Genomic DNA, 23,226 nt, shown 5'->3' on the forward strand with positions numbered 1-23,226 from the left:
TCAGTGAGAATTACACATGGATCCCATTTCCAATCCATTGCTGTGGCAATGAATGAGAATGTTGCCAGTACATGCTGTTCATTCAGTTAATTATGATTAAATTACTCAAATTATTCAAATAAGATTGAATTGGTCCCATATGATACACTGTCAAACTAGTGTGTAGTTCTCACAGGTACCTGGTACATAAGTAAAATTACACATTTTACGTAGGGCAGTGGGCCTGTTGATGTTGTTGTTGATCTGATTAAAACACCTTAAAGTAATCAAAAGTATCCATGGAGTAGTATAACATATCCACACATTTGGTTAAACATAGGAAATTACAAATCTGTTTTAAAGTTAAAACATAATGTGTCAAAGATTTTGCCTGGTACTGTATATCAAAATGTAATACCCGCATTGCATTGCATCACTATTTGTACTTGTATCTAAGTAGCAGAAGAGATTGTGCTCAAACTATTTTGGTTTATATAGTTTATAAAGGCAAAATGCATAGTTCTATTTTAGAGCATTCTTATTAGAGCATTATCATTAGAACATTATAACTATGAAATACAGTAATCAAAGTTTGCTCACTTCACTTGACGATGCAAAATCAGAAGAGCAATCTTCCAACATTTGGGTAAGACTGCAACTAATTCATCTTTTCATCTAAACAATAACCAAAAGCTTAGCTTAGCCACAGGTGTACTATTGTGCTTTAGGGAGTGACAGTGTACAGTAGGCATATACTGTAGGCATATACTGTAGGCATATACAGTAGGCATATACTGTAGGCATATACTGTAGGCATATACTGGGACCCTTAAATATAGGAAACATAACTTGTTTACCAACAATTACAGACTTTGCTTTGCATTCTGACAAAGACAATGTGAGATTCAGACTGGATTATATAACATTTTAATGTGCACAGCATGATGTGAGATACAGTCTGTACAGTAAAAGCAGTAAAAGGAGGCAGGGAAAATAATTTTATATAAAAATACCTTTGAGTTATTAACAATAACTCATTCAAGCAACATGTGCTATGATAAACAGGTAGACACAATTCGACTGAGTCAAACTGAGCTTCAGATCAGCATTAAATACATCCCCATTACCAGCAGGCTCAGGAATTGGACACATCAGCTAGACGCTTGTCCTTGCCAGCACATGTTCACAGTGGGCAGGAAAAGCATTTGAACAAACTAGTCAGGGATTGACAAAAGGTTGGGAACTTGGAAATATAAAGACAATTGAATTAATTCCAAAACAAAGTTATTTATCTTTAAAGTGTAGAAAAAAAAGCATGTGTTTACCAAAAACCATAACAAGGCTTTATTCATGTTTACGCTCTGAGCCTTGCCAGAGATGAAAAGGCATCAAATGGTTAAAGATATCCAAGGTGTTATATACTGTAAATTCAAGTGATATTTTCTTGAGATTCAAAGGCTGACATTCTTTGTCACATATAAACAAATACCATGAATACTAGTGAAGACTTGGCTCGTGAAAATTAAGGCTCTTTTGCTTCATATGTAATACAGAGCAGATGCCGATGAAGTAAGAGAGAGAGAGAAAGTGACACAGAGAGAAAGAGAGGGAGAGAGAGAGAAAGTGATTGCTATGACGATGGCCCCACAAAGCAGTTTGCCTTGCTTAGTGGATGTACAGGCAGACAGTGTGTTGGCCGGGTGATGACAGTTGTGCATGGTGAGCATATGAGTGTGCGTGTCTCTGTGTGTGTTGGTGTGTGTGGTGGGGTATGGGGGGAAGGGGGGGGGGGTGTATGCAGAAACAAGGGCAGGTTCAGTGTGTTAGACTGGGAGGCAGGCAAGGGTGGGGTGGTTATGTCGGGAGGGGGGAGGGAGGGGTGTTGGAGGGGACTGACGGTGAGAGCCGCTCTGAGAAAAGTTCTGTTCTGTTTTGTTTGGCTGTTGGCTCCTTGTTTTGCTGAGTCAGGTAGGATTGGTCAGCTATGTCCCCAGTGGCAGGGTCAACCCCTCGCAACACCACCACAAAGCCCCGAAAACATATCCCCCAGCCAGATACGGAAAGGGCAGCAATATTGACAACCTGTCCCATGAGCCCAATAGTAAATGCTGACCCCATTTTACAAGCTATCATTACAAGATCACAAGACATTGCATAGGAATCGAAGGAAGTCATGGAAATTAAATGGGGAGGGACTGGGACACTAACGAGTCAAAAACTCAGAGAGGAGCCTGGCACGACACTCCTGCAATGATAAACATAAACAAATGAAGATTGACAAAAAATTAAAACATGAACAATAACAAAGAAAAACAACAAAGGCCAACCCCTCCCCCCCCCCTCTGCTTGAACCAGCAGTGGAGAAGGAGAAAAAAACATCTTCGATACAATTGAAGATGCAAGACAGGACCAGGTGCTATGTGACTCCAACCCTTTAAATCTCCAACAACTATATGGGCCCAGCACTGGAAACGTCTAAACTCTCTATGTTAGAGATTCTATCTTATATTCTTCTCCTTTTCCTCCATAAGTATTTTGGGTTCCCCGCCCCCTATCTTTATTCCCTGTCATCTTCCTTCGACCCCCTCTCCTTCCTCCAACTCCAACCACTACACCTCCTTGGTGGTGCTGATGCGGATGTTGCTGAAACACTTGCCCATCGCCTCAAACAGGGGGTCGCAGAAGGTGTGCATGCAAATGGAGTAGACGCGACTGATGCAGTGGATCTCAATCAGGTAGCTCTTGACGCATGGTACCACTGCCCAGATGTGCACAAAGGACAGGATGGCGAAGAAGATGCCCCAGATCAGTGCCAGGGGTATGCCCACCAGAGCCGTCAGCAGCCTGTAGCACCAGTACTTGGTCACAGTGAACGTGGTGAAGCTTGCCTTCCACACGCCATCAAAGCTGTAAGTGCCGGGTGGCTCAGCAATAACGTCCTCAAAGTCCACCTGTCGTAGGGGACAAGAGAACAGACAGGAGTCATTGATGTAAGAGATATTCATTATTAATCACATTGATGTGACGGTAGTTAATGATTGAAGTACATTTGTCTGTCAGTCAAGTCAACAAAAATGACCGATCAGCAGTGTCAGACATAGCAACTACAATCAACAATATGACAATGTTTTCACACTGTCATACAGATCTAAAATGACAATCAAAAAATGTAAGATTTAACGCAAATTCAAATAGATATAAAAAGCAATGTGTGCATTGGCTCCAGACTGTGAAAAAATTCAAAAATGGCATGAAAACTGAAGTCAAATGTGTTACATTGAAAACACAAGTCCTAATGAGGTGTACTGGGCCATCCATTACTGCTTGACACACACCATACTTTACAGACTACTGTGGATAACCTCCCGTCCCGTCCTCCTTCCTCCCTAGCGCTTCCAAGCACCACATTCCTAACAGCGAGGACTGATACTGAGCAGAGCCGATGCCAGGGCCTCATGACTCAGAGCTCTGCAATGCTCTCTCTAAACGCTCCCTCTTTCTCTCTCTTGAATTATGTTTATCCATCACCTGTAGGTCCCTCTGACACTTACGTTCCCGTTGAACGTCAATTTTGAAAAGCATCTGCAGTCATAGCCATTAAAAAAAGCAATTTTCCTACTCAAGCATTTAATCAACCTTCTGTCTGTAATTATTGCAACCAGAACATGTAACCTTAAATGTGTGTTTAGATGACACAAAGACTGTAGTCTGTAATATAAATCACATTTCTGTTACTAAAACTGGCAACATCCAATTTTATTTTCCATACCCTTTTAGGCTCACACTCATGGGAGTATCTATGTATAACTTTAGTAGGGACAAAATGAAAGTCTTCTCTAGGATAGCCTAAACATTCAACTACGGGGGGGGGGGGTTCAAAATTCAAGAGTACTGTTTGATGTCATTTAGGCTATAATTTAACTGTTTCTCTCAACACAGAATACTAGACTCCTTTGCCGTAGAGCACTTGACAGTAAAATGTGTGCTATTCCACTCGATGTAAAGGTCTTGTTGGAAACAACCATAGTTGTCCAACCCACTCCTTCACAAACTCTCTCTCTCTCGCACACAAGCAAACACACACTCACACACACACTAACACACACACTGGAGGGATCAGATCATGGCGCTGTTCCTGCTGGTTAAATCTTCGGCAAGGCCTTGTCTTCTTGGCCCCACGGTTCCTCTTCCTGGTTGTGGGCTTGTTGCTCGAGCCAATCCGCTGTTCTATACAAGGACGCCTATTTTATGAGAGGAAAATTGCCAGGGCCAACTCTGCATGCACTTCAGCCACGCTGCTTCTTTCATATGGCCAGCAGAGTGAGTGCAGCTACCTGACTTTAAAATCAATCCCAGAAAGTAATGAAGCCACTCAACAAGGTTCTTACAAAGTGAAGATAAGAGTGCGTGGATGTTCATTTCTACAGGGAATTGCCGTGTAGGTTTTAAGGACAATCCCTTTTTCCTTTCCGACTTAACAGAGTAGCAAATACACACCCACAGGCAGACGTTACTTCTGAGCAAAAAGCCCTACGGGCTTACGTAAATGTGTTCACGTGATTTCAGATGGGTACACTAGTGCTCTGTAGACTTGATTTGAAAGGGGGTAATTCATTAGAGCTGCATTACATCCAAGGCCCTTAAGAGGCTGACTCAGTGAGTCACAGTAGAAGAACAACCGGCGAGGTCATAATGCACATGTGGCCACAGTTCGTGTCCTGCTGATCCTTTGAACAGGGAATCCCAGTGAAATATGACTGGTGTGGTGGGGTACTGTGTGTGTGTGTGTGTGCTTTCGTGTGCATGCTTGTGTGTGTGTGGAGTGTGTGTGTGTGTGTGTGGAGTGTGTGTGTGTGTGTGTGGAGTGTGTGTGTGTGTGTGTGGAGTGTGTGTCTGTGTGGGAGGGGGGGTCATGTTGCAGTGGAGAGGGAATTCTCTTGGCTCTGCCTCTGCTCCAGCTACTTGGGTGTTTCCTTATTTTCACAAAGGCATAGGTCATCCCTTCAAACAAGTGAGGGGGGTGACCCACCAAGCAGATGAATACCGCCCAGTTGGACATGACCAGAGATTGCCCCTGGCAGCCGGTACTTGCCGTTCTCACTACACGCATGACAGGTGGTTATCACTGCATCTGTGCTGCTGCTGCTACAGAGAGTCTCTCAACAGGCTCCTATTTAAAATAAACATACACTTCATGTGGTCGGCTGGTCCTCTGAAAGGAATTCTGAACAGCCAGTGAGCCAACTCAGTCAGTGACTACATAAAACGAGAGGATTTTCTTCCCCAACAGGAAATTAGTGGTGTTTCGTCTTATTCGACAACGGGGCAAGGAAAAACACATTAATAGAGACGAAACGATAACTAACTTTCTGTTTTCGGTTGTTACTGTACCCTCTCATACAATTAAACGATGACACTGTTTCAGCTCAGGCTTCAATAAAAAAACAAGTTAAACTGACAGCTGCGCTGGAAGCCACGGGACAAACTGGTGAAGCCCATGCATTTAAAGTGCGACATTGATATTCAAATGTTTTTTTATTTGTCCATACTATAGGGTTACTATACTATAAATCATTTGACGACACTAGTACAATGTTACCCAAATGACAAACCCGTATGATAGACACCATTAAACACAACAGTGCCATTTACTGAAATAGGCCAAATGAAAAACCTAATTTGTTCAGCCTAGTAGGCTACGGAGGTAGGCTTTAACTCACCTTTACAACGTCGTCGTTCAGGTGCTTAGGATCCCGGTTTACCAGGTCAATTTCTTTTGTGTGGATGTCCTGCATTGTCTTTTCGTTAAAACTGTCGTTATCCATTTCTTTGTTATTTGGTTTATAAATGTTTCCTTGTTTCCTGATAAACGGCGAATGTGGAAATTCCTGTGACGGGGAGGAGAGAGGAGAAATTGGGAATTAGTTTTAGGCTATAGGCAGTGAGAAAGTTGCCTGGAGCGCAAGTTTGCAGCCTGCGCCAGTCTGGGTGGTTTTAAATGGATAAAAGTGAAGCACCACACCCCTCATTTGCAGATGTCTTACTCTTACCGCAAGGGGTCCTCACAAAGCGCTCACATGTAAAGATGGACTACAATGTCAATTTACTTAGAGCCTGTTTCACTCTTGGCTTCTTTGAGCAAATACACATTCACAAATAACAAAGTGCCAAACATTGTATTACCCCCTTTTCACATTACACATAACTTTCACATATTTTGATGTTTCTGTGGACTTGCATGGCACCCACACACGCACAACAAAGTATTTTGTGCTTAACACCCTAAAAGTGAGATTCAAATATAGTGAAATATATATTTATATAACCTAAGTACGTTTTCGTATGTCACCACTAATGGTCAGCGCTGGGATTTCACATTGCCCAGTAGGAGTTGTAGTAACGTTCACGACGATGTGCCAAAAAAGATAACGAAGCTCTTGGTAAATAGTTCTTTAGGGTAGTTTCCCAATCTTTTTGGGGGATTCCTAAATGGGGTGCATGAGTGACGGAATACGCTTTTCGGCATTCAGACAACAAACTTATCACAAACTGACGATAACTGTAAACCAACTATAAACCAATAAAACATGAGGACGCCAACGTTCATAATAAAATCATACCTCGTCTGTTTCGCCGCCCTTGAGTCCGCCAGTCATGCTGTCCTGACTGAGGTAGTGTGATACAAGGAGCCGATGTTGTAGAGGCAAGATAATGTCTTTAGCAAAGGAAGTCAGCCAGGAGGCGTGGGGACGAGTAACTGCGACGGCTTATCCAAGGATACTGATGTTACCCAACTCGATTGCTGCCTTTAAGTTGCTTAAAACAAGGGTTGAGTTGACCAAAATATCGGCACGTCTCTGAGCTGAATGGGCGACTGTCAAATTCACCTGTGTAGACAAGCATCCACCGGAGTCATTCCATTAACCTGCCACTCAAAACATCACTAAGAGCGAGTATTAGACAATTTACGTGATTCTATACATGTGTGGGTTATGTTTGGCATTGTGTTTATTTGAAAATATCCGACAGATTTGTCGTTCCTGGCTGATGAAATAGTATTGATTTGCCCTGCATTCACTGGTCTGTTGACATTCTGCAATCAGTGTCTTAGGTTGGGGGCGGTAGATTAACATCTTATTTTGCTCACAGATTCTTTATGAGTGTTGGATGCTGGGTGTGGCATAACAACCGATAACAAACAAACAAAACAAACTAAAAAGGCTTTCATAGATAATTGTAAATAAGAAATATTAATATGCACATTTAAAAGCCTACGTTGTACGGCATATGTTCATATAACTATTCTCTCAAGAGACAGAAACACCTGGCAAACCTTTTGGATATGTACTGTGGCAGGTCTAGATTGATACCTTGAGTGCCCAGATGTTCTCATCTTGAGATTGACTTAGCATAGAGTGCACCAAAAACATGGTGTTAGACCTTTTGGTATATGACTGCAAAAAGCACATTCTGATAGAAAAGATAGTGACTCATTTTCATGTAGTAAATCCATAGAGCATCCCCTGTGTTGGGGTTTGCCCATACATTTCAATGGATTTTGGGCCTGTGCTATAAGATGTCCCTTTGCTCTAAGTTTAATTCACTGTAGTTTTCTTTAAGTAGTACTCATCAGACCATTCTAATTGAACAATCAGTCAAAATGTACTGAAGCAAGTAAGTAAGCAAAACCAGCTATCATACAGTATCACACCTATTGCTTGAAACAGTCAGTAGGTTAGAACAGAGCGGCAATATAGAGCAGTCAGACTACCAAGCTAATAGATTTCGTGTCGTAAAGCTTACACAATTTATAGTACCAAAGCTTCAAAAAGTTATAGGCTATGTCTTTTTTGTATATGATCAACTAGCTTCAAACTAATATCACTGCAAACTTAATACATGCTTTATGAATGTGCAATTATCAACACTGGTAACTCAAATTTTTATTTTTGCAAATGGCAACTGTAGGCTAACTGTGAAAACTGTGCAGACTTGTTGTTGGTTATCTGCTATGCCCCAGGTGATGTTCCACAGACCCACATTGCTTTACTGTGTAGGAAAGTTTCTTATGCAATCGTGAGTTCCAGTGATTCATGACTTCTCTAGCACCAAGATATTTATTTCAGCTGACATCATCACTTCTGGCAAACACTTGCACATAGATAAAACTGGAAAAATGAAAATTGGGAAAAGAAAGTTTGATTTTAACAAACGTCTGACTGAACTAGGTTTATTGTTGTTTCATTAGACAAAGAGAGAGAGAGAGAGAGAGAGAGAGAGAGAGAGAGAGAGAGAGAGAGAGAGAGAGAGACATGTAGACACCCACAGCCTCACACCTGTGTCCTATGACACAATCAGACCTCAAATTTCCACTCAGAGGTAAATAGTCAAGTTTATACATAGAGTTCTGGTTTACAGTCTGTCAACTGTCTGGCAGTCATCTGCTTCAGCGCTTCACAAAAGAAAGCATGGACCAATTCACTGGACTTTGCTGTCAATTTAAACGACATACAAGGTCTTGTGTGACTTATTGTGACACTTTCTTGTCCTTCTCTCCAGAATACGTTTTTTCGAAGTAAATCAAGTCGTGAGCTGCAATAATAGTACCAATAAGGATAATAATGATAGTAAGCCACTTGCTTAAGGGTCCGGATCTGCACCTGTGGCATGGGTGTTGACTTCCCACTAAACATCTGAAGATTTAGACTCAGCTACAACTCTTGTGAGATCTTGTCAGGAAGATTCAGCCAAGATTGCTCTATTTGGAGACAGTTTCTTAAATCCTTTTTATAAATTCTAAATTAATTTTCTGTTTAAAAGGCAACTCTGTGAGGGATTTTAATACATTTCAGACTTTATTTAAAATATTTCAAATACATATTGATTGATCAGCATGAACAGTAGCAAACTATTTGAACCAAAGGAAATTCTACTTGTGAAAGTATGCATCAGTTGAGTTGATTCAAAAGTTTTAATTTACACAATATATATATATATATATATATAAGCTTTACTAACCCCATATACACATATTACATTTCTCTTAAGTTCTTTCTATATAAACATCCACACATCTCGAACACTGCTGCTCTTGTCTAGTACAAATACATTTGACATATTCTTTAAGCATAAATAATTATCAAAGGACATAAACATTTTGGTCAAGACAGCAAATTGTATTTGCTTTGTGCACTGTATCCACAGTACATGCTCTTCAAAAAGCACAAACTCTGAGAAGACAGATTCATATTCACCCTCCCTCCAGTTAAGATTTAATTCCCAAAATAAGAATATGGAATGTCTTCCAAATATTTTGCAGTACCCTGTTAACCTATATGGTTGCTCAGAGCATTCTGATACATTGGTAATAGGTAGGCCATGTGTAAATGTTTCTAAAATGAGTCTATGGCTTCAGAAAAAGCTTCTATTTGGATTCCCAACACCTTCAGTCGGAATTGTTTGTATGGCTTTTAAAAAAGACCTTAAGTATAATTAACTGCCAATATCATACTTTATTCTGTCCCCAAATGTGCATCTTGGCAGAAGTGCTACTGTAGGCCTCAGTTCTGTGTGGTTTTCAGCTGGACAGAGGACATGCACCTGCCCATGCTGAGAAAGAGTGGAGCCACAAAGGTGTCCATCAGGCTCCTCCACACCACCTTGACCGAGGGCAGGACCACCATGCAGCCCTGCACCAAAGGCATCGCCAGCCTGCAGAGATCAATTTCACATGTTGGATTTTGTTCATCCCTTTCAATGTATCCTAAAACAACACTGCTGCTTAGCGCACACTGTGATACACATAAACTCAAACACACCTTGGTGGTTTGCGATCACGGGTTATATTGTGAGTGTTCCAGCCCAAGCATTATGTATAATTCATCATAACCAGTTACGGTAACACTTCTAAATCACACAATGAGACTTCAGTTAATCAGCACAGATAGACAGTGATGATTGTGATATTTAAACCGACTAAACCCTGCTGTATACAGTCACAAAGTATATTCTGATGGAATCCCTTACTTAACTCAAAATAGACTGAGTTGTTGACATTCTAAGAGAATGCCAACAATCTGATTGGGTTTGTGTGTGTGTGTGTTTGTGTGTATGTGTGTGTGTGTGTTTGTGTGTATGTGTGTGTGTGTGTGTGTGTGTGTGTGTGTGTGTGTGGTGGTGGAGGTGGTGGACGTTAATTAGACGTCCCAGTCAGATTCTTAGTGTTGTCGGCTACCTGTGAGGTATGACCTTAAGAAAAAGGACGCTCATGCCAGTTTGACAAGAAAAACAGTCTACAAAGAGTTAGTGAACAGTTATAGCAAGCACTAGCAGCCTAAATACTTTTGCTTGGCATACCAAATGTGAATACAGCTCAGGACCCCAAAGACAATCCCGGCGACGATGGCCATCGGGATGGCGAAGACTGCGGTCAGTGTTTTGTAAAATACATATTTCGTCAATTCAAACACTGCGTGACTTCCTATCCAGATTTTGTCAAAGCTGTGGGCAGAGCTGGGCTCCGCGATGACATCGTCAAAGCTGACCTGTTGAACCAAACAAACTTATGTCAGAGTCTACCTCCATATGAAAAACAATACTTCATAAATCATAATCAACGTCACCGTGAAGAGGATACGAAGTTTAGTGGTCAGTTGCCAAAAAAAACGCACAGCCCACTTACAGCACAGCGTAAAGTTAAAGTGCAAGCATGATTGACAAATTCATAGATAATTAAGCACATATTTCAACAATTGCTGTCAGAGAGATACCGTGTACGATTTGTATCTCCTGTTACTTGTTTTACTCCAAAACCTGTTGCGCACGATGTGAGGAAGTATTACTGTACCTTTAAATGCGCGTTAATACAATGTGGGTCCCTGTCCGGTGGCGCAAAGTAAATGTTCTCTTTTTTCGACAGAATTGGTTCTATGGATCTGTTGAACTCGTCTTCGTCCATAATTATACTAGTCTCGGATTTCTCTTTTATGACTCCCATTTTCCCTTCACCGCGTTGAGAACGCTCGCCGGTAGCGCTCACTGCGTGTGGGACCTGTGTATTCTCAGAAGCGAAAGAGGGCCCACGCCCCGTACTGAAAGCTGTCCTGCGAAGGGCACAGCAAACACATCCAGCCGAAGTCACGTCCTCAAACAATCTAGATTTAACTGTTGATTGAGCATTTGTGCAGTTGAATAGTAGACTATTCCCTTTTGCAGGAATAGTATACTATTCCCTTTTAGTGGATTGTTAAAGTCGTTATGCATCAATTCATTCTGAGTGAACAATTATGAGCTTTTGATCTGTTACCAGTAATGCGGCCCTTTAAACCCCATAAACTGTTCATACAAAGATAACATCATTGTGTTACTGTAAAAGCTGCTTAATGCTGAGTCGACTATAACATTTCAAAAAGCTCAATTGCAGCAGTTTTATTGTTTATTGGCAGTATGCACTTGATAACGTCAAATTTTCATTGTCTTTTCACATTCTGTTTCCATCTTTTAAACATATGTTTCTTTGTCCTCATTTTACAGTAACTAAAGGCCTCTGAGGAGAGAGACGTAGTGATGGTATACAGTACATACTCATGTGTGTTGACTTGCACCTGTTTGTGTGTGTCTGTCTTTTGTCCACCCTTTTGCATCCCATTTTGTGATGCAAAGCGAATGAAGTTTGAGGCTTAAGCCTATAGAGAGTTCAGTCTTTTGTTTGGGTCACTTCGCAAAATACACAATAAAGTAGGCCAGGTCAGTGGATGACAGCGAAGCAGAAACACAGAGGGGTCGACACAGGCTCTCTTGGCCCCCAACCTGGCACACAATACAAACTCAAAATTCCCTGGATTAACCCACAGGCCGTTTGTAACAGCCCAGCATTTGCTGAGGGAGGTCTGGATGACTAGGGTAGTAGGTTTTGGAGGTGTTTGTTTTAGTTCCTGTGAGTACATATGTTTATGAGTGTATGTTCATGTGTTTGTGATTGCTTGTGTATGTGTTTGTGAGTGCATGTGTTTGTGTTTGTGAGTGCATGTGCTGATGTTAATGCCTCACTGGTTGTATGGCACATGTTGTTGTTATGTCAGTTTTTAGAAATGAGAACATCAGTGTTTTTCTATCTTGTTTGAGTCCAGCCTTGTTTTCTGGGGCTCCCCGGAAGCTAAGGGTTGACGGAGGCTAAGTGTTGACAGAGGGTAAGGGTTGACAGAGGGTAAGGGTTTACAGAGGGTGATGCAATCCAAAGTGGTTTGGAGTGGTCCTCTCCTTCATTGTTTGTAGATTCCCATTTAAGTTTGCATTTAAGTTTGTCTATTGTCTGATACAGTACTTAAAGTGAAAGAAGAGACAGAGTGGCGTTCTGGAATTGTCAATACAGCCTTGAGTTGCCTCAAGTGAACACATTTTCGAAGAATTATTAGTGACAATCATCTGTAGCTTACACTGGAGATGGCTGAAGCTTTTGAACTTTCCAAAGACCAAACCGTCCTTTGTCCTCCATTCGCATTGTCTCATGAGCGTCAAGTTTAATAGGTGGCCTTTCTTGGGCTGACTTGTTCTCTGGGGGTCTATGAACATGTAATGGTTAATTAATTCACCAAACAGCCTCATTCCAGAAGGACCCGTGTTTGTTGAAAAATCTGGGCCTTGACGTGGAACGGTGTCACACTGAAGACTTCCTCCCATTTAATTTAATCAGCCCAACTCATTGTTGACAGGGACTTCCTGTTTGACGCGCCCTAGATGGACAGCTTCTTCTATTGTTACTCCTTCCTGTGACACCTATGAACACCTGAAGACAGCAGTCATCTGGGGTTTGTGTATGGGAATCACCCTGGGGCCTTTGGTCAAATACTTTCCATTTCGTGTCCCAGGAGGACCAGACACTTTCACTCAAAGCGTCAGTTAATTTCAATCCAAACCAGAGTGGTGTTTGTGTGTAAATAAATGTATATGTTTATGTGTGTTGCATGTCAGTATATAATGTTCAGTGTGTGTGTGTGTGTGGGAGCATGTCTGTTTATATTTGCTTCAACCTTGTTTGTGTACATTTGGCTCTATGTGTATAAATGTGGTTTTATACATTTGTGAATACATACTCGTTTATCTACGTATAGATGGTTAACGGTATCTATTTAGATGACTGGAGGACTGTATTTGAGTGGTGGGATGTTGTTGTAGCTGGTTGGCATTGTTCTGAATCTGGTTAACCTGACAGTCATTTTCTTAGACTGGTGTCAGGGACTAACAAATGAAACATTCTTTCCTATTACAAAGAATGTTGTTTTCTGACACTCAGCATTGTGTAGTTAAAGCAAGGAAGCCGTAACTTCAGCTTTGAATGACAGCATTTGTATCACAAGGTTCAATTGATACCATTAATAAATGGAAAAACATCCAGTGGAGGGCAAGACATCTACCTGTCTGTTATGTGGATGTATGTTAATGAGTCCCACCACAGCAACACATTCATGAATCAGTCCACAGGTTTGTTTGGTGCCTATTATTATTTATGATCTATTTTAGCATTCAAAAATTGCTCTTGTGGGGTGAGAGTGCACCACTCAGAAAGCTTTAAACCTGTCTAGTGCAATCGCGTTGTCGCCCTCCCCAGTGAAACACACCTTGGCCACACCCAGCAGCCCTGGGCAACGTTCTGTAACCCGAGCGAGATCACACAGAGCCGCCTAAGACAGGATTCACAACGTTTTCTGAAGTAAACAGCTTTGGAGGAAGGCAGAAAAACAGGACATGATTCAGTGTCTTTCGTCTCCAGTGAATGTGATCAGTGATAGCCCCACATGAAGGGAAGGATGGCGGTTTATGAAAGTACGGGCGTCTTGATAGGCCCAGACTCATTCAGTGAGATCATTGTGTGGTGAAAGATTCATAAGGTGCTCATCCATCCCCCTTGAAACCTCACTCTTGTCTCTATTTCCACATTTTGACACGTGAGTGACCTGCTAAACTATCTCTGTGGCACTGCTGTCAGTTTTATTGAGAAAGTAAATTATGATAATTGGCACATAGATGCTTCATATTGTGGTATCTGTCAAGGTGTTTTTCTTTTTTAATAATAGCAGTGCATTATTAAAAAAGTGCAGCACACACTTTATCAATAGAGCACACAACATGAGTTGAGGAGGTTATCGTTCACTTTTCTTTGCCTTAATATCAGGAAAGCAATCAATGTCTGACTTTCTGATCGATATTTAAGCAAGAAAACAGCCACAACATTGGATACAACTTGGCTCCCTCTAATTTGTTTAAAGGATCCTGTCATTCAGAGGCGGATAAAGATTTCACGCCTCAAGGCAGATGACTTCCAATTTCCTATCATGAATGAGGGCAAAGGAATCCTTCTCTTAAGTGATGTGTGCCAATGTTTATATTTCCCTTTTCTGAGATTCAGCCACGCACATGAAGTGATAATGACAGTCTAAAGGTATGCAAAAGAGCAGTTTGGTCATGCAAAGAACGTACCTTGAACAATGTGCTTGGTGTACAGTCATCCAGGATTGACTTTGGCACATGAACTCAGTTGCAGTTCAAATGTTTCCATTTCAATATGAACTTGGTATGAGTAGAAAGTTTCCTATGATTGTCCTCATTATCAAATGTTAAGTTATCATTTATATCAATTCAACCCCTGCCATTAATGTTAACACAGGTATCATACAGTATCAAGCAGATACAACTATAATATAGCCTTGTTAATCTGATTGCTGGTAAACCTACAGTATGTATAATGGCAACAGAAAGCAAACATGCTACTGTAGTACACCATATCTTGCAGGATGACACCAAAAGAGACTATTAACAGTGCCGGAGCATATGAACAACATAAACTAAATATTGATATTGGAACAATTGTTAGATTACTTTGTTTGCAAACTAGTTTTATCAATTGATAGATTTCACCCCAAGTGAGCAAGACATTCTAATTAGTGATCATTTGTGCACCAGGCTACCTAACCTGGAATTAGTGTGGTTGCACACATGAAAGGTGTGGCCATTTTAAGTCCCCCCAAAATCGAATGTCTCCCTGGTAGTTTTCCACGGAAGTCTAACAAGATTGCTTTATGAGAAACAAGGTTTTGCTCGTGCGGGATACCTCCTCAAAATTATGTGTTTTCTGTGTGTGTGTTTGATTTACACATTTACCAGCATAGATCAAAACATCTCCAAACAGTATATTTTATAATACTAAAGCTGTCCTTTAAACTGCATCCCAAACCCTAGCCAGGAAGTCTGGGTTATTGTCAAGGGCAATCGTCCAGTCGTGGTTCTGTAAGATGATTCGTGAGCAGTGAAATTTCTCTGTAGTGGAAGGATGATTAACACCAAGTTGCCAGGCCGGAGTCAACAGGCCTTCCCTTGTGGAGGGAAACCTGCTTGTTCTCCCTCTGCTGCTTTCTGTAACTCAATCTCCCTTACATATTTTTACACACCATTTATCACTCTTCTTCTTCTTTTTCTACCTTCAGATTTTTTTCTTCCTAAGTCCCTTTCTCCATCTCTCCCCTCTCTGGTTGGCTCTCTCTTTGACTGCACTGTCTGCCCCAAACACAGGCTAGTCTGTTAACTCTGTCTCCATTTTCCCCTCCCTCACTTCTCACCCCCCTCCGGGCCAGATTGACTAAACGGCCTCAGTGAATATTTTTAGGGAGTTCCCCTCCCATTACTTTCCACCTTGTTCCACAAACACACGCTCCATTCCACTTGTGGAGGTAAACTCAATTTGCTCACTCGATACAGCCTCATCTCTCATGCAAAGTTTGTTTCTCTCACCAAATGCTGGTGTTTGCTTTGCTTCCCCTTTCAACAGGGTAGGAGAATATAACCAGATCAGAGCAGGCCCTTGGTGGTTTGGTGTATAAAGAGGGTCAAGTTGGTCGCTTGGATATTTGTTTGAACAGGAAAAAAAGGGCTGCGTTAAAGGAAAACTGTTTTATGTGACACATCATGGTGTAGCCCTTATCTCATTCGCCAGTTCTTACATAACATTGACCTGACCCTCATCCAACTTTTTAAATGCATTTTAGGAGCATTTTTCATGAATCATGTTTAGATGAGTTGAACACTTAAAAACGATGTTTTAACCTAGTCTACATTTTGACTCTTGTTCCTCATCACTCTGCTGATTCGATGTTGATTATAGAAAGTCCAAATGCGATCAACTGTGTTACTGTCAGTTAATATTTATGAGCCAGGCAGTTGCATCCTATGACCCTTTGATAACACCATGCAACCATCCAACCAGTTTCGAGGGTAATATGGAAATGTATTCAATATGAATTTAAACAGTTTATCGGCAGTTCAAAGTTCCTCACTTCAAGAGGTTGAAAGGGATTATTTAGGTGTGGTCAGTTGCATGTAGACCAGCAGAAGAATAATTGATGTCATTGGTGGAACATGCAGTCCACATCAATGTCTGTTGATCCAGGGATGTGTTAACAGTGCCAAAGGAGTAGCATAAATAATACAATTTGTAATTTTGGTTTTCATATGTATCAAACACAAGTTGGTAAGTTAAGGCCTTAGCAAACGTGATGTGCGTGGCGCCGGTGAGCCACCTGGAATGTAAATGATGAATGACACTGGACCACTCACTTCCTGTTTGTGAACCTGGAGAGCGAATGATGTCCAGGGGAGCTTAGAGACAGGAGGCTGAAAGTCTTTATGAGATGAGAATAGGGAGGCTGTGTTTGAAATCTGTCTGATGGTGTACTTGTGTGTGTGTGGGGGGGGGGACAACCTTTTGTGTGCGTGTAAGAGTGTATGTGCAAGCATTTATTCTCAGTCCAAGTCTATTTTTTGACGGAGCATGCATCAGTAACATTGCACCACTGTACCTCACTGTACATCGCCACCAGGCTCCTGTATGGTCATTGACATAGTCACTGATCTGCGTTTTTGCACTATTGTACTGTACTCCACTTGGGTTAGAATAGGTTATAGGGTCGAAATAGGTTTATGTGCTTTTAGGGTTAGTATAGTCTATTATTTATTGCTATCTGTAATTTAAGAAGTTTTAGTATTAGGGTTAGTATAGTCGATTATTTATTGCTATCTGTAAATTTAGGAAGTTACTTATTTAAGCTCAGCATATATGTAAATTATGTTCTGTATACTTATATATTATGTTATGCCAGGTGCTTGCGTTGTCTTGTATTAAGAATTTCAGTGCCCAGTCTGACCTTGTGTTGTTCTGTGTACTTGATAAATAAAATATTTGAACTTCTCAAGGAAGGAGGTTGTAAGTTGAAGTTTTTAACCTTGAATATCAAATGACTATCTTTCTAGTTAATTAAGCATGACAATTATAACATTGCAGCAATGAAAGGGTTTATAAGAATATCCTTTTGATACCAAACAGCATTCCATTTTAAATTCTGTATAGTTAGTGAGACTTGAATGAATGAATCCCTTCTAGGATGACCTCACACGGTTGGAATCCTCTTATTTTTTCTTTCCTTCTACCTCTCTTCTCTCTCCTCCCTCTCTACCTCTCTACCTCTCTCTCTCTCAACCTCTCTCTCTCTTGCTCTCTTTCAGTCTCCCACAGTTTCTCTCTCCCCCACAGTCTCTCTCTCCCCCACAGTCTCTCTCTCTCTCTCTCTCTCTCTCTCGCTCTCGCTCTCTCTCTCTCTCTCTCTCTCTCTCTCTCTCTCTCTCTCTCGCTCTCTCTGTCTCCCACAGTCTCTCTCCGACGTCAACACAGGGCCTTCCTCGACATTCCAATCAGGAAGTGTTGTACAGCAGATAACAAGGGAAAGAATGGGAGGGGGGGCCAGAGTGAAAATACAGATGAAGGAAGGTATGTACCGTATGTTCTCATATGCGCAAGTGCGTGTAAACGTATGCATGTAAATGAGTAAGAGAAGCTCACAGGCAAGTTTGCCAAAACCTTGGACATAAAAAAATGGGGAGACCCGGGGCCAATTACTTAATATCCACCAGGATGTACGCTTTGTTTTCATTGCTGAATTACAGGCTTGATCTCAGCTTTATCTCTGCCTGCCAGGTTCCCTGTCCTTGGCCTGAAATAGGCCCCACCCTTTCATGGTTGCTGACCACAATGCACCTGAACATGCGCCACTGGCTGAGGCCTGCCCAATCTGAGCAGGCTCAATGGGAGTGGGAGACTGTTGGGAGGAGGACTTACTGTAATTGGCCTTCCACCCTCAAAAGGATGAATCAACAATTGTGTCAGCTGCAGAACTAAGCAGAGGAATAAGTGGTCATATCCACCATTCCTTCAATTCTTTTTACTGTAAAGCTCCAATCTTTAATCCTTCCTTCTTCACCTCGCTACTTCTATCTTTCTCCCTGTATTGTAAATGTGTGGATGTTCTGTTTTTACACACTATCTTGATTATCTAGAATTTTTGTATAATCTTAGTAAAATCTTGTACAGCTTTTTAATTTTTTTTCCTCTTTTTCTATCCATGCTTGATTAGACGTGGGCGCTAACAGTGTAGCATGGTGACTCTGGGATGCTGCATGGCTATATAAAGCCTTGCAAGCGTCTTCTGCCTCTCCTTGCCCCACAGTCTTCCCACAGTCTCTGCTGCCAAGCCAACCCAGAGTTTCCTGGCTCCGGTTCAGGAAAGTGCAGCCACTCATTGCCGAAGTATGGAAACTTAGAGCAGCTATTTGCCTGGATACAATAAAACATACACCAAACACAAGGGTCTGGTGATTCAGAGACAGGGTTGGCCAGACACTGGCTGGCTTTATCAACCAACTTAACTTCTGAATGCTTCTTATCAAGACCCTGCATGGCCATTAGCACGAGACACAGAGCCCCCCCTTATAAACAGTAAGGAAACAGAAATGCTTGGAGCAAAGGGGCACCCTTTATTTTCCCTTTCCTCCTCTTTTACTCCATTCGTCTCTTTTCCCTGTCTTTCTTTCGAGCTCCCTCTTTCTTAGTGGGAATGTTTCTTTTTTTTCTTCTTTCTATTTTTGTGCCTGGTGAGTCACTTCTGCCTCAAAACACAGAGTTCCCTTCTCCTCCCTTTTTTCCTCTTGTGGCTGTCGAGGAGGCCTCCGTTCACCCTGGTCCGTGCTGCCTGCAGCTGGGCTAGGGTGAACAACCTGTAAAGCATGTGTCCATGTAGTCAGTGCCTTCGGGAAGACCCCTTCACTTTTTCCACATTTTGTCATGTTAAATTCTTTCACAAAAACTTATTAGATGTTTTTTAAAAATGTTTTTTACAGTCAAACATCACATTTACATCACATTTACAAGTATTTAATCCTGTACTCAGTATTCAACTTTGTTGAAGCTCATTGGGCAGTGTGGAAGAAATATAGATTTCCCCGTGTGCTTACATTATTCACTAATCAAGAGAACTAGTCATTGGATACTAGTTAGTATGTTCTCATGTAAGCTTGCTATTAATAAGAATAGATTGTGTCTATGTGTCAGGGTTAATAGATGTTTGAGATCAGGAGAAAGTACTGCCTAAATGGTCCTTGTCATGACTACAAGGAGAGCTCCAACTATGAACTCTGTAGTTTGAGTGGTCATGTGTTGGGAGCTGTGAATCTCTTTCTCTGAGACTGTTGTAACGTCATTACTGCCTGACTGTCACTATCTATGTTTACATTCTTGTGGCCTATAAAAGATGGTCCTCTGTCCTTCAGAGCGGGGAGAGACTTGGTTGAGACCTAAGCTTGGTGTTGTGTTGTCATTTATTGTCAGAGGTCTGGTTTTCTCTCCCAATCTGCAGATTGATAAATACTTATTAAAATCCAGAACTCAACTGAACTTAGTCACTCCGTTTATGAAGAGACGGACAAAACACTTTCTTCATCAGCAGCAATTACAGCCTTGATCTTGGGTACCCGACGAGACCTGTAACAATTTCTTTTTGTATAAAAAAATATTTTAAAAGACCCAGGATGTTACTCTACCATTAGTTAAAACAGTACAGATGGAGAAAATAGTTTGAAGAAAGAAATATTTTTATTTTAAGGTAAAGATATTTGACCATGGACAATGACCAGGAACTCTCTTTTTTCCTTTGGATCAGAAAGGCCATTGGGCACTTGGTCACCTTCCAGACCAAAGCCCTTTTACCCAGTTTGGCTGTACTGTCAGCTCCTGAAAGTCTTGGTGGTACCAAACGTTGCATTGAAAAACAATGGAGGTTCTTCAGGACTTTTAATGCTAAAGTTTTACGACCTTTCCTCTGTCTTGGTTTTTGCTATGACATGCTCTTTTAACTGTGGGACCTTAAACAGACAGGTGTGCAACTTTCCAAATCAGCATCAACTGAATGTACCCCAGTAAAAGACGTTGTAAAAACATCTAAAGGATGATCAATGGAAACAGGATGTACTACTGTATCACAGGGTATGACTACTTTTTAAAATTACTGTAACTTGTAAATATCCCCAAAAGAGTTTTGGCTTTGTAATTATGGAGTATCATGTGTAGATTGATTAGGAAAAAAATTACTGAGGCAAAGAAAAGAAAGACTGAAACTTAACAAAATGTGGAAAAAGCATGGCTGCTTGAATACTTTCCAAAGACACAGTACACAGTATGTGTCATCTCGAGCTTATGTTATTTAATGTTGGGACAAGAGCAGAGCAGAACCATCCCACTTAGTCAATACATCACATCCGGAGTTACAGAGCAATTACAAAGTTGTCTGGCACATTAAAAGATGCATGTCGAGTACATATTTGAATTGTCACTGTTTGCTAATACACGTGAACTAAACCAAGGATTTGACTTATAAGTCATGTTGTTAGCACACAGCTAGACCTGCTGCCTCCCTTTACTGCGACTACCCTCTGCCTTCCATTATCGAGATAAACACTTTGTCACTTGTCTTTCTTCATCTCTCAGACCTTTGGTGCCAACTGTGTTTCCTTGCTCCCCCTAAACCCAAGGCATTAGGAAATGGTGTGGCCTCAGCCCAGTCACAGGATGCAGACACGTTGAAAATATTTTCCTCTTCGCTGTCTTTCTCATACACATAAAAACCAACTGGTACCACCGTGCTGACAGCCAGAAGTAGTGTGTAGATGACGTAGATCCTACCCCACCACAAGTCCCCCTGGCCTGTGGAACTCTCACTCCGTCAACACTGTCTCCTACCCTGCACCCCCACCCCCTCCCCGCCCCTTTACAAACAAATGGAACCCGCTCACACCAGGTAACCATGGCAATAGTTGGGTTGTTATGGAAATGTGTGTGTGTGTGATTCTGGTGACATGCTGAATCGCATACTTTTACTTTGAGGGGGTACTACAGGAACGTTTATGGCGCATGCTATTGCAGGCAGAAAGCAAAAAATTATTGGGACCTACTGACTGACCTAGGGAACTGGTCTCTGGCACAGCAGATGAATGCACTTGCTGCAGTCACTCAAGTATACAGTGTAGCTCCTTTGGGGAACTAAGTAAGTTTAAACAGCGACAGTTTAAAACCTTCTACATTGGCTTGCATTTGCAAATGGAGAGGTATTCACAATAATTGTTGTAAATGCTGTCAGTATAGTTAAATTCCTGTTTATAAAGATATTATTTAGTCTATAATTTGTGGATATAGTAGGATTCTGTCCTCTGCAAGGCAGTCAGATTGAAGGAGTACTTACAGTATCGAAACTAAAACTACATGAAAGGATACATTTGGGTCTTGTTGGACTTCATCTTCGAAGTGAGGGAATTCCAACCTAATAGAGGATTTTTTTTTTTTTACAAATCTACAAACAATGTTACAAAGTCACACAAATACTATACACACACAGACACTCGCGCATATATACAGACACACCTGTTGTCCCCAACAGGAACAGGATACATGTTAAGGATGTCTAAAGAAAAACAACCATGTGACCAAATCCAGATGGATGGATGAAGGGCAGGATGGACGATAATGTGTGTTTATGGCCATAGGTCGGGAGTCTCGGGTTCTAAGTTTGTTAGTATCAAACTGCCAGGCTAATGTGGTCTCTCCGCTGAGCAGGTCACACAACCAACACACCCTCCTCCTATGACACACATTGTTCTCCTTCTTCTGCTGGCACTGTGACCCGCTCAATAACTGGAGGAAAAGATTACATGTTTTGGAACGCCACAACGATACTCCAGAGAATGTTCTCTCATTACGCACGAGGTCTTGGCCGAACACTTCCGAGAATTGTAGCAGCGGGGGCCGATGGAGGTTAAACGTTAACGTTTAGTAGTAATGAGTTTGAAAATAACTCAATCAAGGGTGAAATAGAAAACAATGTGTTGATGAAACATTTATTCCACGTGGAATAAAGGGAAAACTTGCAAAGGAAAAATCTCATTCTAATTGGTCGCCTAAACACATTATAGTTTAGTTTGCTTTAATGTTGTTGTTGTATTTGTTTCATAGAACACCTATCGGTTTTCTTTGAGATTCATTAAATTCCATCCTTTCCAAACATACAGACATTTGGGGAGGGTACCATCCAGATATTGGTGCAGAGACATGGTGACTGCCTTTCTAATTAGGACATTTTATTGATTTGCTTACGTAAAGGAAAACCTTTTTTTGGTGTTTGGCCTGTGGAAAAACTCACAATCCCCAAATCTTCAGCCCAAATCTAAAGTAGAGTTCAAGCAGTTCCCCAATGCATGTAGAACTGTGACAGGGCACATAGAAAGTCAGATTTTACTGGATTGAAGTTCACACAATATGTTATTCACAGCAGTTACTGTAAATACATTTCATTATACCTGTTACAGACACTGCACCTGCCAAATGATGCAGCGTTCTAGGTCACGTGATGTTGGTGATGTCTTGTAAAACTTTCTTTGTAATGTAATACTGTTACAATTGTGGACTTCTAGACTTTATGTATGTCGTTTGGACATACATAAAATGTCTGTTGCAGTAAATGAATAAATGTAAGTGTCAAAATATAAAGATGGATTTGTGTATTAAAATCCAATAATGCCAGTGAATTCCCTCGTAACCGTGTACTACTGTATTGTTCAGAGCAGGGCAACAGCATCACAATGACTCAAATATCCCCCAAAACCATTTCTAACATCTGAGTCAGGGTGAAACTTACTTCCCAACACTAAGTGGATCTAGGCAGTGTAGGAGGCGTCAGAGTGAATAGTGGGAGGTTTCACAGTGGGCACCTACAAGTTCCTGGGAGTCCACATGGACAACAAGGCTGGAGTGGGCTGGTAACATCACCACCCTCTACAGAAAGTGCCGTCGCTTCTTCCTGAGATAGCTTCGGTCTTTTGATG

The 23,226-nt window shown here is 41.3% G+C and overlaps 2 protein-coding genes across 2 annotated transcripts; both read right to left on the reverse strand.

The window, feature by feature from the left end:
- Positions 1 to 890: 890 nt before the first annotated feature.
- Positions 891 to 6,902, reverse strand: cav1 (caveolin 1). The gene is made up of 3 exons (XM_084672760.1): positions 6,600 to 6,902; positions 5,700 to 5,867; positions 891 to 2,930 (listed from the first exon to the last, which is right to left on the reverse strand). The coding sequence occupies exons 1-3, from the start codon at positions 6,633 to 6,635 to the stop codon at positions 2,589 to 2,591; spliced, it is 546 nt and encodes a 181-aa protein (XP_084528886.1). The 5' UTR covers positions 6,636 to 6,902; the 3' UTR covers positions 891 to 2,588.
- A 2,320-nt stretch (positions 6,903 to 9,222) lies between these two features.
- Positions 9,223 to 11,076, reverse strand: cav2 (caveolin 2). The gene is made up of 3 exons (XM_084672431.1): positions 10,826 to 11,076; positions 10,336 to 10,523; positions 9,223 to 9,690 (listed from the first exon to the last, which is right to left on the reverse strand). The coding sequence occupies exons 1-3, from the start codon at positions 10,973 to 10,975 to the stop codon at positions 9,540 to 9,542; spliced, it is 489 nt and encodes a 162-aa protein (XP_084528557.1). The 5' UTR covers positions 10,976 to 11,076; the 3' UTR covers positions 9,223 to 9,539.
- Positions 11,077 to 23,226: the final 12,150 nt, after the last annotated feature.

Source organism: Hypomesus nipponensis, chromosome 14, assembly GCF_054491055.1.
Source record: "Hypomesus nipponensis isolate SF chromosome 14, ASM5449105v1, whole genome shotgun sequence".
Classification (NCBI taxonomy): Eukaryota; Metazoa; Chordata; class Actinopteri; order Osmeriformes; family Osmeridae; genus Hypomesus; species Hypomesus nipponensis.